General features: G+C 31.7%; 3 protein-coding genes across 7 annotated transcripts in view; 1 reads left to right on the top strand and 2 right to left on the bottom strand.

The window, feature by feature from the left end:
- Positions 1-364: 364 nt before the first annotated feature.
- Bgb (Big brother) lies at positions 365-1438 on the bottom strand. The gene is made up of 2 exons (XM_014247489.3): positions 1210-1438; positions 365-1147 (listed from the first exon to the last, which is right to left on the bottom strand). The coding sequence occupies exons 1-2, from the start codon at positions 1272-1274 to the stop codon at positions 571-573; spliced, it is 642 nt and encodes a 213-aa protein (XP_014102964.1). The 5' UTR covers positions 1275-1438; the 3' UTR covers positions 365-570.
- A 457-nt stretch (positions 1439-1895) lies between these two features.
- Noc1 (Nucleolar complex protein 1) lies at positions 1896-5469 on the top strand. Its single transcript, XM_014247608.3, has 6 exons — positions 1896-2294; positions 2362-2476; positions 2539-2892; positions 2955-4187; positions 4259-5110; positions 5173-5469. Exons 1-6 carry the CDS (start codon positions 1998-2000, stop codon positions 5394-5396), a joined length of 3075 nt encoding a protein of 1024 aa, XP_014103083.2. The 5' UTR covers positions 1896-1997; the 3' UTR covers positions 5397-5469.
- Positions 5470-9864: 4395 nt separating this feature from the next.
- The window catches only part of JIL-1 (JIL-1 kinase), a 42464-nt gene continuing 36571 nt past the window's right edge, over positions 9865-15757 (bottom strand). For all 5 annotated transcript variants that reach the window (XM_014247539.3, XM_036364254.2, XM_036364253.2 and 2 more), the window contains one exon: positions 9865-15739. In XM_014247539.3, the coding sequence (XP_014103014.2) occupies positions 13588-15739 (2152 nt within the window). In that variant the 3' untranslated portion in view covers positions 9865-13587. The remainder of the gene's footprint in view (positions 15740-15757) is intronic.

Genomic DNA, 15757 nt, shown 5'->3' with positions numbered 1-15757 from the left:
TTTTCGTGGATTCTCTAAAGCTCGTAATAAGGTGAACACAACCATTGCTGAGCGTAGAGAACGACGATTCCGTTCCCACGACAGTCGGGTCTACGTAACCGGAACGGATCCAGATTTTAACCGGTCAAGGACTGTCAACTCGGCAGAAATCTGCCGCTACAACAACAACAACACGATTAAATAACTATCTGTTTCTTATAGTTTGTAGTTTAATGTATATTCGCTAATCAATCAAGTAATACATTTTTGCCAGGTGGAAATTTAATTGATATAAAATAAATACAATTATTAGTATTAGACGTAATACATATTTTGCACAAATTAATACTTGATTAAAAAAAAGCCGCTATTCTGTATGAATAGCTCTAATTCAATATTTAACCTTTATTCACTCCGATTTACTGACACAATAACAAAAGCTTTGCATGCTAATAAATAATACATATTTTGCAAACGATTTAAATAAAATAAAACAGAAAGAGCCTTCTCTATCAGCCCAAATCCATTTACTCGAATTGGGGGAGGGAGATTCTATTCTAAAGTTAACGCCGCTTTTCTCTCACTACAAAGTTAACGTCTCCACATACTAGCACCAACACCAATGCCACCTGAGGGTACACCACGGCGTACAGCTTCCATATCAACTTCTGGTCGGCTATCACGATATGCTCTTTTAGAATCCTCGAATTCGCGGAGTCTCAAATTATATCGTTCGATTTGTTCGCGTAATATTTGGTCTTCGTGCATTGCACGTCGTTCATCGAACTCCAGACAGCCCGAACCATCCAAACGTTCCAAATCTAACCAACCACGAAAACGCACGCATACGCCATTCATTATAAAGTACGATTTTATATACACCTTTCCGTGCTCTTTATCAAAATCGCATTCCTTATCATGCAAATATGGGTTTTGGGTTGCGTTAAAAACAAGTTGTAGATTCGTACCGGATGCCACAAATGAGATTTCAGTATGACCCTCGCGACACCCATTATGGAAACGCATTTGACGTTCCTCTTGAGCGCGCTCGCGATATCCAGTATAACGGATTTCACTTTCTCGGCTTAAGCGACGAAAGAGTTCATCGCTTTCAAATTTAGCCTTTTGATCGGGCACCACACGCGGCATTTTAAAAATGAAACGCGGCCTTTAAGTATAACATTACTAAAGAATTACATATGCATATATTTTTAATTATAATCCATTTACCTGGGCTGCTCATAGATACCGATGGGGTCGTTGTAAATCATGCTGGCCAATGCTGCCTCATTCATTTCAGACAAAGTGATTTAACTCTCTATATATTTAATTATATACGAATATTGTATTATCTTCTTTTAATTTATAGACAGGATTCTTAAAAGTTTAATTTATCTACAGCAGAAACGCACACAAAATTCAATAAATACAACTGCAAATAGTTGTTTTTCCACTTTTCTGTTGTTATACTAACATTTTTGCGGTTTCGTAGGGTTGCATTTTTTCTCACTTTCAGACTCAAATTTTTTTTGTTTGGTTTTTTGGTTACCAAATTTCGAGTTCGAATATTTTTAATAAACATTTCTTGTGTATTCCGATATAATTTAAATATACCCAAAATCGCAGAACAAAAATGGTTAAATATATTTTAATTTCCCAAGTTGTTACTAATTATGAATCTCATCTCACATAGTTCAATGCCACAGAGTAAATCGCTATTAGAAATTTTTATATACGTGTTTGGATTTGTATTAAAATATCATAATTTGATATGCTTTATTATACAGTGTCTATATATATTAATAAATGTTCCTACGTAAGTATACAGTACCTAAAACCTCCCTCACATAATTGCAATTAAAAAATCCCTCTATCGAAATGAGAAAATGATACACTGTCCGTATTTGACATTTAACTTCATTGCACGTGTATTATTTTATGTTTTGTATTATACTCGTAAATATTGAATGATTTAAAAAAAAAATTTTATTTAAAAAATATCTAACAATTATTAACAAATGGCGCCAAACACAGCTTCTGCAGTTAGTATTACGACGAAACCAAAAAATAAAAAAATTGTATTTGGCGATGATGGAGAAGTCTTGGATGAGACCGCTGTTAAAAAACTGAATGCCGAAAAAAAGGAAAAGAAGAAAAAGTTTAAATTAGATAATTCGGAACAAAATGTAAAATCTGAAGATGAAGCACAAGCAGAGGATGACGAGGATGATTACTTTGCCAAACGCGACAAGCAGCGTCAAAAAAAGAAAGACGAAAACAATGAGGCGGACACAAATAAAAAGTGGTTCAATGTGGTAAGTATTCATTAATCTCCTGTAAAACTCAGAACGTATTTGAATATGCAATTGATTTATTATGTAGTTTCCTGATTATCCTTCATCAGAGGAGGTGCTGGACATGAAACAGCAAGAACAATTAGAATTACACAACATATGCCAGAACGCTTTCGATGCTGAAATGCCAACATTCTTAAAACGTAAATATAGTCTTATCTTATTAAAGTAACGAGAATAATACAAATATTTCACCCTTCAATAGACAATGCCTCAGATGCGCGTTGGTTGCAAACTGCTCTACGTAAAGGCACAGCTAAAGATCGAGCTAATGCCGGTGCCTTATTAGTCACAAGTAATCCCTTAGCAAATTTGGAGGCGCTAAGTATTTTAATTGGTTTTACCAAAATGTCGAATAAATCATCAAACGAGGTGGTAACTATATTGGTAGATTTGTGGAAGAAGGTTTTGCTGCCACCGCATCGTAAACTTTTATCACTACAAATGCGTGGTGCTGACTGGAAGTTGGTGCGAAAAAATACGAATTTAAGTAAAGAAAGACAACAACGTATATATGCTTATTGGCACTTCGAGAATGAGTTAAAAGAACACTACTTTGGTGAGCACAAAATAAAATCAAGTTAATATATTTTATTAACATAGTAACACTTTTTTTTTTAGAATTCCTAAAAAATCTACAGCAGGCACTTGAAACGGGGCAGGAACATAATAAGAATGCAGGCATTGTAGCGGCATCGCAATTGTTATCTTTCGCACCAGAAAAAGAACAAATGTTACTAACACTGCTGATCAACAAACTGGGTGACCCTACTGCTAAAGTCGCCTCAAAAGCATTGCACCATCTTACAGAAGTCGCTCATCGACATCCGAATATGTGTGGTGTAATTGTTGCCGAATCTGAGAAGCTGCTCTTCCGTAACAATATCTCTGATCGTGCTCAACATTTTGCACTCTGCTTTCTGGCCAGTATTGCACCGGCAGGTCGGCCTGAAGTTTGCTCAAAATTAGTAAACGTCTGTTTCGCGCTGTTCAAAGTGCTTGTAAAGAAGGGCGCTGTAAATAATCGTACCATGCAAGCAATTTTACGTTGCTTACAAAAGGCCATCATAGAGGCAAAACCCGGACAAGGCTCTACGGAAATACTCAGCAAGGATATGCAAGATACTATCTATCGTCTAGTGCATTTGGCTGATATACACGTTGCAGTACAAACACTGGGTTTACTTTTACAATTGTTGACTGTGAAAACCGAAAAGTCAGACCGTTTCTACAATGCACTCTATAAGAAAATGAATGACTTGGAATTAGTGAATATTGGTGCTAAAACCGCCGCACAATTACTGCATATCATCCATCGTGCCATACATATAGACTCCGATTTGCCGCGTGCGCAAGCATTTATCAAGCGTTTACTACAATGTGCGCTCTATATGCCAGCAAACACAGCGGCTGGTTGTCTAATTGTCGTACATAAATTGGTGCGCAGTCGCAAAGAGTTGGCCAGTGGCATAACGCATTTTAGCTATGATGAAAAATCTGCCAACGATTTGCCAAAAGCTCCACAAGTGCTAGCAACTGATGCAGAATTGGCGAAGTTTGATAGCGACGGTGAGGAAAAGTATGAGGATATTCGCGATGAAGAAGAAGTGGCAGAGAAAATTAAAAGCGACGAACCTGCGGAAAATCCCTCGACGACATCGTCGTGGCATCACGCAAAGGTGGCTGCAACTGCTACTGAGGAAAAAGTACGTGATATGGCACCAGACAAATATGATCCATATCATCGGGCGCCTTCCTTTGCCGGCGCTGAGTTTGCATTGCGTGATGAATTACTGCTGTTGCGCGAACATTACCATCCCACAATTCAAGTGTTTGCCGATAATATATTGAACCGTAGGTGTTCACTTTAAACTCAAAAATTTATATGAATATTGTTGATAATTTCGTTTGATTTTCATTTGCAGAAAAGAGAATTGATTATTATGGCGATCCTCTGCGCGATTTCGGTTTACCACATTTTCTAGAACGTTTCGCCTTCAAAAACCCCAAAAAATTGGATAACCAAAAGGATGAGGCGCCTATAATATCGCATAAACGCTATGTCTCATTCGGCACGCGTGGTAAACCAATAAAAAGTTTGACGAAGTCAAACTGCACTGAGGATGAGATGTATATTTTCAATTTCCTTGAACAAAAACGCGCACAAGCCGCAACGAATAAAACCAAGAAGAAGGCTGATGATGTCGAGAGCGAAGATGATGGTGAGCTACTTAAGGAAGGCGAAGTGGGCGATGATGAATTTGAGGAATATCTTGGCAGTTACTTTGGCAAGAAAGCTAAAGCGGCAGCTGACGCTGAGGATGCTGAAGAAGAAGAGCTAGATTTCTTAAAAGAATTAGGTGGCGCATTACAGTCACAAGACAAAAGCAAAAAGAAAAAGAAAGCTGGTAGCAAAGATGATGATGAGGATGCTGTGGCAGACATTGACGCGGATTGGGGTGATGATGATATCGAAGAAACTGATTTCGCCGGTGGCAGTGATGCATCTGACGATGAGGACGGCTCAATTAATGAAAACTATGACGAAGATGAAGATGTTGATGACGACGATGGTTCAATATCACTTGCTGATGAGGATGCGCCAGCTGATCTGAGTGATGAAGAAGAAGATGACAGCATGTCGGAAGATATGAGTGGCGCAGAAGATGAAGATGATGATGAGAGCGATTTTGCTGCTTCGAAAGGCAAAAAGTCACAGAAACGTACACTAGCTTTGAATGGGAAGAGCTTCGCAAAGAAACTTAAGCATAGTGATGGTAAGTAAAATACATTAAAGTAATTGCAACTCTTTATTAAATGCCTCGCATTTCATTTGCAGATATGAGTTCATTGTTCGCGGCAGCCGACGATTTCGCTGAACTGTTAGAAGAAACGGGCAAAACTAAGGGACAAGGCACTTCGCAAGCAATTTTCAATAAGGATAAATCATCAGCGAAACAATTAAAATGGGAGGAGAAGCGACACTCCAACTCGAAATCATACACAAAACGTTCGAAGAAAGGTGGTGTGAGTAAAAGAAATGTTACCAAAAAAAGAAAATAAATAAAATTAGACACTTAGTTCAAGCTGTTAATTTTATAAGAAATCAATAAAAAAAACAATAGTAATAAATTAAAAAAAAAAACTCGAAACTTATTTTAACAGTGAAAAACATATCAGTGGGAAGCGCATAAAGAAGTAAGCGATATTAAATATAGCAACTGGCCCTTATATATTATCCGTAGTTTTCCATTTTTTATACCCTCAACGGTGTATATTAAGTTTGTCATGAAGTTTGTAACAGCCAGAAGGAAACGTCGGAGATTAAAGATCCCCTCAGTTTTTGAGATATCGATATTAAATTTTGTTGTGTTTCTATTTCTCCTCAAGAAGCTTATCATTTGTCGAAACCGCCGATATCGGACCACCATATCATATAGCTGTCATACAAACTGAACACTCAAAATGGAGGCCTTGTATGAAATACTTTTTTATTTGAAAATATATCTTCACGAATTTTAACATAGTTTATTGCCCAAGGCAATGTTACAATCTCCAAACAAATTTTTTAGATCGGATCACTATAGCAAATAGCTGTTATACAAACTGAACGATCAAAATGAAGTTCTGGTATGAAATATTTTGTATTATAGCTTCGAAGTTAACGCCTAGAATGCACTCGGCTACCCGCGTACTCGTCGTTGCCTAAATAGAAAAACAACTGCTCTCTTCTCCTGAATTTTGCTACAAATATAAGTACCTTTGCATCAGTTATTTTTGTTGTTGGTGTTAATTTAATATTATTTATAATTTTTTTCTACATGCAATATACATACATACTTACATACAATTTTGTAACAGTTTAAATTTGCATTTATTGTATATAATTTATATATATATATATGTTTCTTATTTTTAACTAACTTAATTTTATAACTAATTTATATCCGATTCAATTGCTTACTAGAAAAAGTTGTTATCAATACTTTGCACTACTTTTATAATTAATACTAAATATATATTATTTTAATCTCTATTTGATCTTAACCAATTTCATGAAATATAGTCATGGTTGCTTATTCTACTTCTATATAGTATATTTTGTTTACGCACATATACTATAAGTACATATATATGTATATACATATAAATAACTAACTATACGTTTACAAGCTCTTTCATATTCGATCATTTTTTTCTCTCTCTCCCTCTCTTTGGCTGCCTTTCTTACAACACATAATATTTGTTCAAGCTATATTAAGAGTATATATGTACTTGCACCTAGTTACATATATTGCCTTTTTTCTTGCATGTTTCGCCTCCATATTTGTATAGTATGTTTTGGGCTTAATCATATTTATTTGAATTTTTTTTTTTTTTTAGTTTTAAGGCAAAGGAAATTTTGTTCACACATACATATGTATTATGCATATATACATACATTATTGAATAAAATCTTATATTACGATATAAGTTGTTGTTTTGAATTACTAGCAAACACCCTAACTCATGAGAATCAAAATTAAAAAAAAAGAAAACCATATTAACAGGTTCGGGATATTTTTAAGAAAAAAAAATTAGATATTAAAAAAAAATTTTATTTCGTTTTGAGATTATTAAAATTGTTTTACTTTTGAGAACAAAACATTAAAATGTGTTTCGAGATTTTCAAATGAATTTATTTTTAAGAAAAAAAACTCAAATGTGTTTCGGGATTTACCAAATGAATTTAATTTGACAAAAAAAAATGTGTTGCGGGATTTTCAAAATTTAATGTATTTTTAAGAAAACAAAAAAATAAGATATAAAAAAAATATTAAAATGTGTTTTGATATTATCAAAATTATTTTACTTTTGAGAAGAAAAAATAAAAATGTGTTTCGGGATTTTCCAATGAATTTATTTTTAAGAAAAAAAATTCAAATGTGTTTCGGGTAAGCAAAATTAATGTATTTTTAAGAAAAAAAAATAATAAAGTGTGTTTCGGAGTTATCAAAATGAATTTATTTTGAAAAAAAATTTAAATGTGTTTCGGGATTTTCCAAATTAGTTTAGTTTGAATAAAATGTGTGTTCAGGACTATCAAAATTAATTTATTTTTAGGAAAAATAAATAAAATGTATTTCGGGAATTATCAAAATTAAGATTTTTAAGATTTTTAAGAAAAAAATTAAAATGTGTTTCGGGATTATGAAAATGAATTTGTTTTTAAGAAAAAAAATTTATGAACTTAAAAAATCGCAAAAATAAATTCAAATAATCTTATAAATGATTTTCCATAATATTTCATTATGTGTTTTCGTTTCATAGTATATAATTTATTTGTATTTTTTGGTGTTTTCTGATATTAGTATCAAAAAAGTTTGCACAAATGTTGCCACAGTGCAACATTTGCTTTTGTTTAATTTGTTATTTTATTTATTTTCCACTTTTTTTCTCTGATATAAGGCAACTTTTATTTAAAGGCATCATTAATTATAAATGTTTTGCTTTACCTTTTTTTACTTAAATACATACATATATAATATGAACGTACATACATATGTATGGATGTATGTATGTCTGTACAAGTGTTTATTTTTGGTTTTGCACAAAAGAAGTTATATGTTTATTTATTAATATTTTAGAAGTTTCTGTTTTCGAAGTTGCATTTGTTGCTTAAGTCATATTTTATTTATTTTTCAAACTCCGATATGCATTGTTATTCTTAAAAAACTGCGTAATGGTAATTAAGCTATACATACTGGTACATTGATATCTAAGGTTCTCTTGACGTCGTCTTTTCCTACTCATACATGCATAAAAATGGAAACCTTAAAGGAAATTCAAATATGTATTCAGTAATTAATAATTCTTTGCATGAAATACACAAATGTGTTTGTATGCATTTATATAGGTTATTTATGAGATATTTACGGGTTTACTGTATTTATTTTATATTTATTTATTTAATTTTTTTATTTAAAAAAATATATGGAGATTTAAACAGATTTTGATTGCTGTCCTTTTATCGATATTCATATTTTACTTAATTTTATTGTTATTCTACTATTTTTTTATAAAGTATGCATATATTATATCTTATATTTAATATATTTACTGATATATATTCACTTTTGACTTTTATTCATGCAAATAAAAATTGTAGGCTTGTATTTATATACATTTTTCCCTATAATGGCTGTGTATCCTATTTTGGCAACAGTATAACATAAAATTTTATTTTTTTTAATTATTATTTTTTTTTGAAATATTTATTTTTACTCTCAAAATTTTTCATTATTATAATAAATAAGTTAAACAAAGTTTACTTTGACAATAAGTTAATTCAAAGTGTGATTTTATATTTTTGTTATTTAACTTTTTGGATGTACATTTAGGCGTATTCGAATAGTTTTTCAGTTCTTCTAAAATTTGGCAGAAATTAGAAAAGAGCAGTAGACACACTCTAAAAATATTTTTATACAATTTTATTGAAATATTCCCGTTGTTGTAATTGTAAAAAAAATGACAAATTGTTAATCTTCATCATATATAACTATAAATCGGAATTGCGTTCAATCCAAGGACATGGAAAAGTATAAGTATGCATATATCAATGTCTATATGCATATTTCCACTCGATACTTGGTCAAGCTCTATTTGCGATCTACGCGTTGTCCGAAAAATGGAAATGTTTACAAACTAATAAATTTAAAGTGGATCCGGCAAATAATTTCGGAGATAATAGCGTATTTTTAAGAATATTTTAACTTGGTGTAATCAGTTCCCAAAACGTTAAATGTGTTTTTCTCGAAACGTTGTTTTCAGAGTCGGTGAACTAAACATCTACGAAACGACTGAAACCGATCGATTTGAAATCTTCAAACGACCTCCTTAGATATATTTATCAGGCAATAATTGAGGGAACACGATTTTGACAATAATTTCGATTTATTAATGCACTCTGAAGTGAAAATTTTTTCACAAAAAACGACGTTTTTTTGGCAGCCGTCATTTTGTCAAATATCGAATTTAGACTATTCCTTCAATTAGTATCCGTATTCAGCTGTTGTAATATTTTTCTTTTTTTTCGATTTAAGATCATTTTAATTTTATTTTACATGCACTTTTTAAAATTTATTTTTTAATAAATGCCTTTTCCAAAAATTTTCACAAAAAACGCGCTTTTTCTGATTCGTTTGTAGATATAACCCCTTAATGGTTACCTAGTACCAATTCAAACAGGGTTAGATCGCCGAAATAATAGTCAATTTGTTGCATATAGCAAAATATATATTCCATTCTCTCGTAATATACGAATATATAGCACCTTCGTATGTAGACTCGCTTTTTTTTGTGACCATCTTTTAGGCGCTTTGTTGTTTCTTGAAAAAATGTCTACTTCCAAACAAGTATTGAGTTCAAATATCGGAGGCTAAGTATAAGGGCGATAAAAAATAAGCAATATCATACAAAATCCTTTATAAATTTTACAGAAATAAAATTAAACAAACTTAAGCACATAATAATAAATGAAATAAACACAAGATTAAAATTTTCAAAACAAAATTTATTATTAAGTAATGCGTTGTAGTTTTTTTCGCGCTTGCAAGTAATTTAAAGTAAAGTAAAATAAAATATATTATTTTTATCATTATGCTCGTATTACATATATATATATTGTGTAGTTGAGTAAGATAATTGGCGTTAAAAGTACAATATTTTTTAATTAATTAATTAGATTCTGTTAAATGTAATGCCAACATACTTAAATAGAAGAAAAATTACAATCAAATTTATAGTAAAGCTAAAAACGAACAAATGTAGCTAAATTCAACTTATATGAATATAAACAAAAATATTATGTTAACTGAAAAGTTTAATAATAATAATATTAATAATATGTAAATTGAAAACAAAAAATAAACGTTATATTACCCTTAGGTAAATTGTTGTAATTCATTATTAATATATTATATATGTGTGCATATTTTGGTAATTTCTTTTAATATTTTACTAGAATTTATGCTTACTTTATAAACAAAAACAAAAAAAAAATAAAAAATTAACTAGACTAAATAAATTTACGTGATTTGAGCTAGGAAATTATTTTATGTATGTATATTTTCGACCCGTGGACGCAAATACACTGGCTTTGTTAATATATTTCGTTACTTAAAACTTTTTACATATATATATATATTTTTTTTTTTTCGAATTTCATTTGCAAAACTCGATTTTTAGACTTCATGACGATAATTGAAGTTTTGAAAAATTATATTCCTTCTGTGTTTGACTTAACATAAATAGTATGGAATCTATACATACATAGTTATACATTTGTATGCACAAGGCTTCACATAATAAAAATAAAAATAGCAAACATTTTTAAAATTTTATTTTTCAAAGTATGTATGCAAAGAATACAAAAAAATTGTATTGGTGTTTGGATGCTTACATTCAACCATACACAAAGTAACTGTACAAAGGTGTAATAAATGGAAAATGCAATCATGCGAACGCGTCAGCTTGTGTCAATTGATTTATAATATTTTTAGAGTCACTTTACGTGAGCAACTGATTCGTTTGTTTTTTTAGCATCAGCACCATAAATAAAGTAGCCGCCTGCCATCTTTTGAAACCGCTTCCTAAAATGGCTCAATGATTTGAATTTTTGATAGAATTGTGTTTATGTAGGAGTTTGAGCAGTGAAAAATTTTTGTAACAGAAAGTTACTATAAAGTTTATATATACATATGTATATACTTTACACTTGAAATATATACTGTCATTTCTTGTGAGTGAGTGAGTTGGAAGATGTACATACGTATATGTCAAATTTTTTCATTATAAAATTTCACAAAACTTTCATTTTGCCATAATTTTATAATTGCCAGTTTTACAAGCCAATTTTAATTATACATCGACTAAGTTGTTAATCAAAAAAAAGTTAATAAAGTTAAAAAAAAAAAATTTAAAATAAAATAGAAAAGAAAATTTTTTAAATTAAATTAAAAAAAATTAATATTAATAAAAAAATTTAAAAACAAATGTGTTTACTTCTAATTGTTGTGTATTAAGTTATACTCATTGTATATAACAATATGAGCTAGCATTATAAATTCGCAGCATTTTCTGTGGCGTGAACTAAACATAGCTTTACTTTTGTTCTCTTTTCAACTTTCTTAAAAAAAAATTTTGATTATTTTAAATTTCATATGTAAGTGTTGTTTTTATGCTTTAATAAGCACTAGCATAATCGTATTAACAATTTTTATTTAAATTAACTCCATTACATTTTGCTTTAAGACAACTCGAGAAGTACACTTCACTTAGACTTAGTACATACGTATCTGTTTTGGTGGCCATAATTTAAATAACGTTATAAACGTTTGCTAAATATATTCAATTTTCTCTTTTATTATGAATTTTAATAATTTTTTTTATGTATGTAATAATTAATATTAATTTTTTTTTTTTTTTGATATACAAACTAATATTACGCATATATGTATTTATGTGTGTTTTTGTGTATTCCGTTTGCTTTGCTTAATGTTTTTTGTGTTGTAGACACGTAAAACTGTTTGGTTTTGCTAAAATGTTAGGTTTTTAATTTTGTTTTTTTGTTTTATGTTTACCGTTCATATATGTATGTATATATACCGCGTATATTACTAAAATTAAGATCAAATTGTATACATTTATTTATGTATTAAATATTAATGGAAATTATAGTAAACAAATCGATTTTTGTTGGCTATGCAGCCGCCATTCATATTATTTGGCGAATTTTCCACTTCAGCTGTTTAGTTTTTTCTTTTGTTTTTATATGCATATTTATAACTTCATTCTGTTTTCGTTTTTGTTTTTGGTCTCGTGCAAATATTTCATTGAGATAAAAACTTGTATAATCGCATTCTTCTCAATTAACTATTACTAAAAAAATATGCATTTGTTCCTTATTTATTTAATAGCAGTCATTATCATAACTTTTGTTTTTTTTCACGTTTCTTCGGTATTATTATTATTTTATTATTATATTTATTGCTCACATCTTTAAATATCGTTTAAATTGAACTATAGGTACAATAAGCTTTTCAACGCTGTATTCATTATATTAAATACTAATTACCGTTTTAGTACTTGCAATAAAATATTATTGACAGTTAGTTTATACATACATAGAAAGTAAACACTGTGCGTGTAATAAGAATAGTGATTAAATGCGTTGTGAAGAAAAAACTAATTCAATGGTATTCAAGCAAAAAAGAAACAAACAAAAAATTAAGAAAAAAAAACGGATAGTCGAATTTCTAATTAAGATTCGTGCAGTTTTTTGTGGTTGTATATTTATACCTGAGTTTTACTTTCAAACACTGCACTCAGTTGAATTAATTTACCACAATTGAAGTAATGCAACAACAATTTCCCTAATTAAACTGGGTTATAAACAAAATTTAGGGTGTGACTAGGTCAGGATTGCAAATAATGCTCAACAAAACTAACATTGACATTTGAACTATTATTATTTTTTTTTGTTTATAATCACTAAAATCTTAAATAAAATAATTTTTAAATTTTTGATTCCAAATAACAAATTAAAAAAATTGTAACTCGAGGGATTGAAAAAAAAATTGTAATCCTCAAATACCGGATTCAATTTTTACTAATTAATCAAAAAATTAAATTTCAAATTTACAAGCATGGATTAACAATTAAATTTTTAATTCCGATTTTGTGATTAAACATAAAAATTCTAATTTTTTTTTTCCAAAATTTTTGAACTAATAATTTGCAACCCTGACCTCAATGTAGTAAACGCAAAACTAATTAACAATTAATCCTCGGCAATACGATGAATTAGCCGCACTTCAACTATATATAAATTTTCATAATTGGATTATACTTGGAGATAACTATTTTAACTAAATTATTTCAAAATTACACTATAGAGAATAAAAAGAAAAATCAAATGCCACTGGTTAAAAAAAAATAAATTAACAAAAATGCGTATAACCATTTAAAATGACGTTTGCATAATATTAATGTTTCAAGAGTTGTTATTAGAAAAAAAAAGTTTTAACGCATTTAATATGTACACTTCTTCGTTACACGCAAAGCTTCAATAGCCTATCATTCCCGTTGGCTTTAAATGAAAACATAACTGAATTTATAAAAAAAAGTTTTGAAAAGTAAATATATAGTAATATTGACCATATCTATAGCCCACTATGAATTCTAATTCCACCATAATGCGCATTAGATGCGCCAATCATTTATATACGTGACGTTGACGCAACGTACGTAGCGTGCCAACCGGCACTAAATGCACCGCTGTCGACGGTACAACCTCCTTAATGTTACTTCCATGGTTGGCATTCTGATTCCGACTTTGGCTGTGTTTGTGTCGCGCTTGTTTTTCCGCATTAGTCATGGCCTTGAAGGTTGCATTTGATATGGGTGTAATGATTTCGCTATTTTGTTGTTTTGGAAGCATTTCCTTAGTGTCCACACTGATATTGGCACGCCTATCACTTTGTTCGCCTTCATTATTTCCCCTTTTTATGTCATATGTATGTATAGTGTTAGTGATTGCTGTGTCCTGTTCCTGTTGCTGAGTTTCACTCCCTCCTTCTGGTGTTTGGTATTCGTAGTATCGGCGTTCGATTTTGAAATAGCGTAATGCATTTTGTGTGCTAAATAGCAAAAGCGTGAAAAAGCGATAACGTGCTTTAAAGCGTTGCGCATATTTCGCACGCATTTGCGTTGATACACCGAGCCAGTTGTTTTCATCATCGTATGTGGGTATGCGTACACTACGTCGGTTACGGCGTGGTCGTATGGTTTTCGATTCGACTGCCAATGTCAACTCAGATTTGCTACTCATACTGTCTTTTTCAGTGCGTATTTTCTCTTCTTCTACGTCAGTGTTTGACACTAACTCTAACTCACTTTCCTGTTTTAGTGTGTCCACTGTCGCTTTTTTACTCCTAGCGCCAGTCTTACTTTTCTTATCAGCCAATTGCTTACGTGTGCGCAATTGTTTTACATTTCGTTGCTTTATTGTTTTATTCCTACGTAGATCCTGCGTTTGTTCATTTGTCTCCAACGGTTTTGCCATTTGATTATTATTCGTTTTATTTGTTTCGTTAGCCAAATAATTCATTTTCAGTTCGCTAAACGCTTTCTTAGCTTTAATACCAGCGCTTTTCTTAATTGCACTTATATCTCCATTTGTCTTTTCAACGACTGGTTCAGTCTTCATTGGCTCTGCCACATTTTCTATTGATTGATTCTCGTCAATATCAACTGTAGCAGTCTTATTCTGCTCAATCTGTGCTAGTAGTATATCAATATAGTTAATTTTACGTTCTATAATTTCGTCTTCGTCGAAACCAGCAAATTCATTCACTTCCACTTCATCCTCTAGCATGCTATCGTTCAGTTCGTCGGCGCTTACAGTCTTTTCGCTAGTAACACACTCAAGTTCAATGAGTTCACCGCACTCAATTGGTTCTCCACTTGCTTCCAGCCCATTCAAACTATTTACACTTAATGTTTGGCGTTCGATTAGTGTGTGATCAGAGGATTTACTACGTCCTAGACCGCTGGTTGTGTCACCTTCAGACTCGAGACGGTTGTGTATCGATTGCGTATCGGATTCGTGCGATGAGTTGGCTTGTTGTTGTGCCTGCTGTTTTTGCCATTCCTTATAGTTGTCCAGTTCATCAGCTTCCAGCACGGCTGGTTGCTGTTCTTCTATTTCGCCAACTTCTTCTTCCTCCTCTTCAACCACTTCATTCCTTTCAGCACTAACACTCTCTATATCTTCATACACCATATTTGCATCAGCACCCTCCACGCTCATATTATAGCCTACGAGTTCATCTACAGTCGTCACGACAGCACATTCTTCCGTCAGTTCGGCTACCGCCACAACCTCATCCCTTTCTGTGGCCACCACTTCCTCAGCATCATCATTCTCATCAGCAGAGTTTTCAACTTCTTCTGATCGTTGGCGATTCAAACGACACAGCACCTTTTGCAGTTCATCGAATTTCGCGAACAGGAACTGATGTCCAAGCAATCCTTCAACGGACGCACGTTTCACGGACTCACGTTGCAAACAAAAGTCGACAATTAGTTGTCTCAATGCAGGTTTGGCATTCTTCCAACGCGGCGATTTGGTTTGCATTTCAACATCTATTATGCGCTGTCTCACGACACGTTCATGTATTTGCTCATTTTGACTGCGTCTGAATGGCGGATGACCCATGTACATGGCGTAAAGTGTTGCGCCGAGACACCACACGTCATAGGCTTTGGAGTACGTTGTGCATTGTGGATCTGCAAGACTTTCTGGCGGTGCATAATCGAGTGTATAACGAGGCACATCTTGCCAAGTGTCGGCCTTGGAGTTGTAGCTGAAAATTAAAATAAAA

This window comes from Bactrocera oleae, chromosome 6 (genome assembly GCF_042242935.1).
Source record: "Bactrocera oleae isolate idBacOlea1 chromosome 6, idBacOlea1, whole genome shotgun sequence".
Classification (NCBI taxonomy): Eukaryota; Metazoa; Arthropoda; class Insecta; order Diptera; family Tephritidae; genus Bactrocera; species Bactrocera oleae.
The sequence above is the reverse complement of the archived record's forward strand: the minus strand, read 5'-3'. Positions and strand labels throughout refer to the sequence as shown.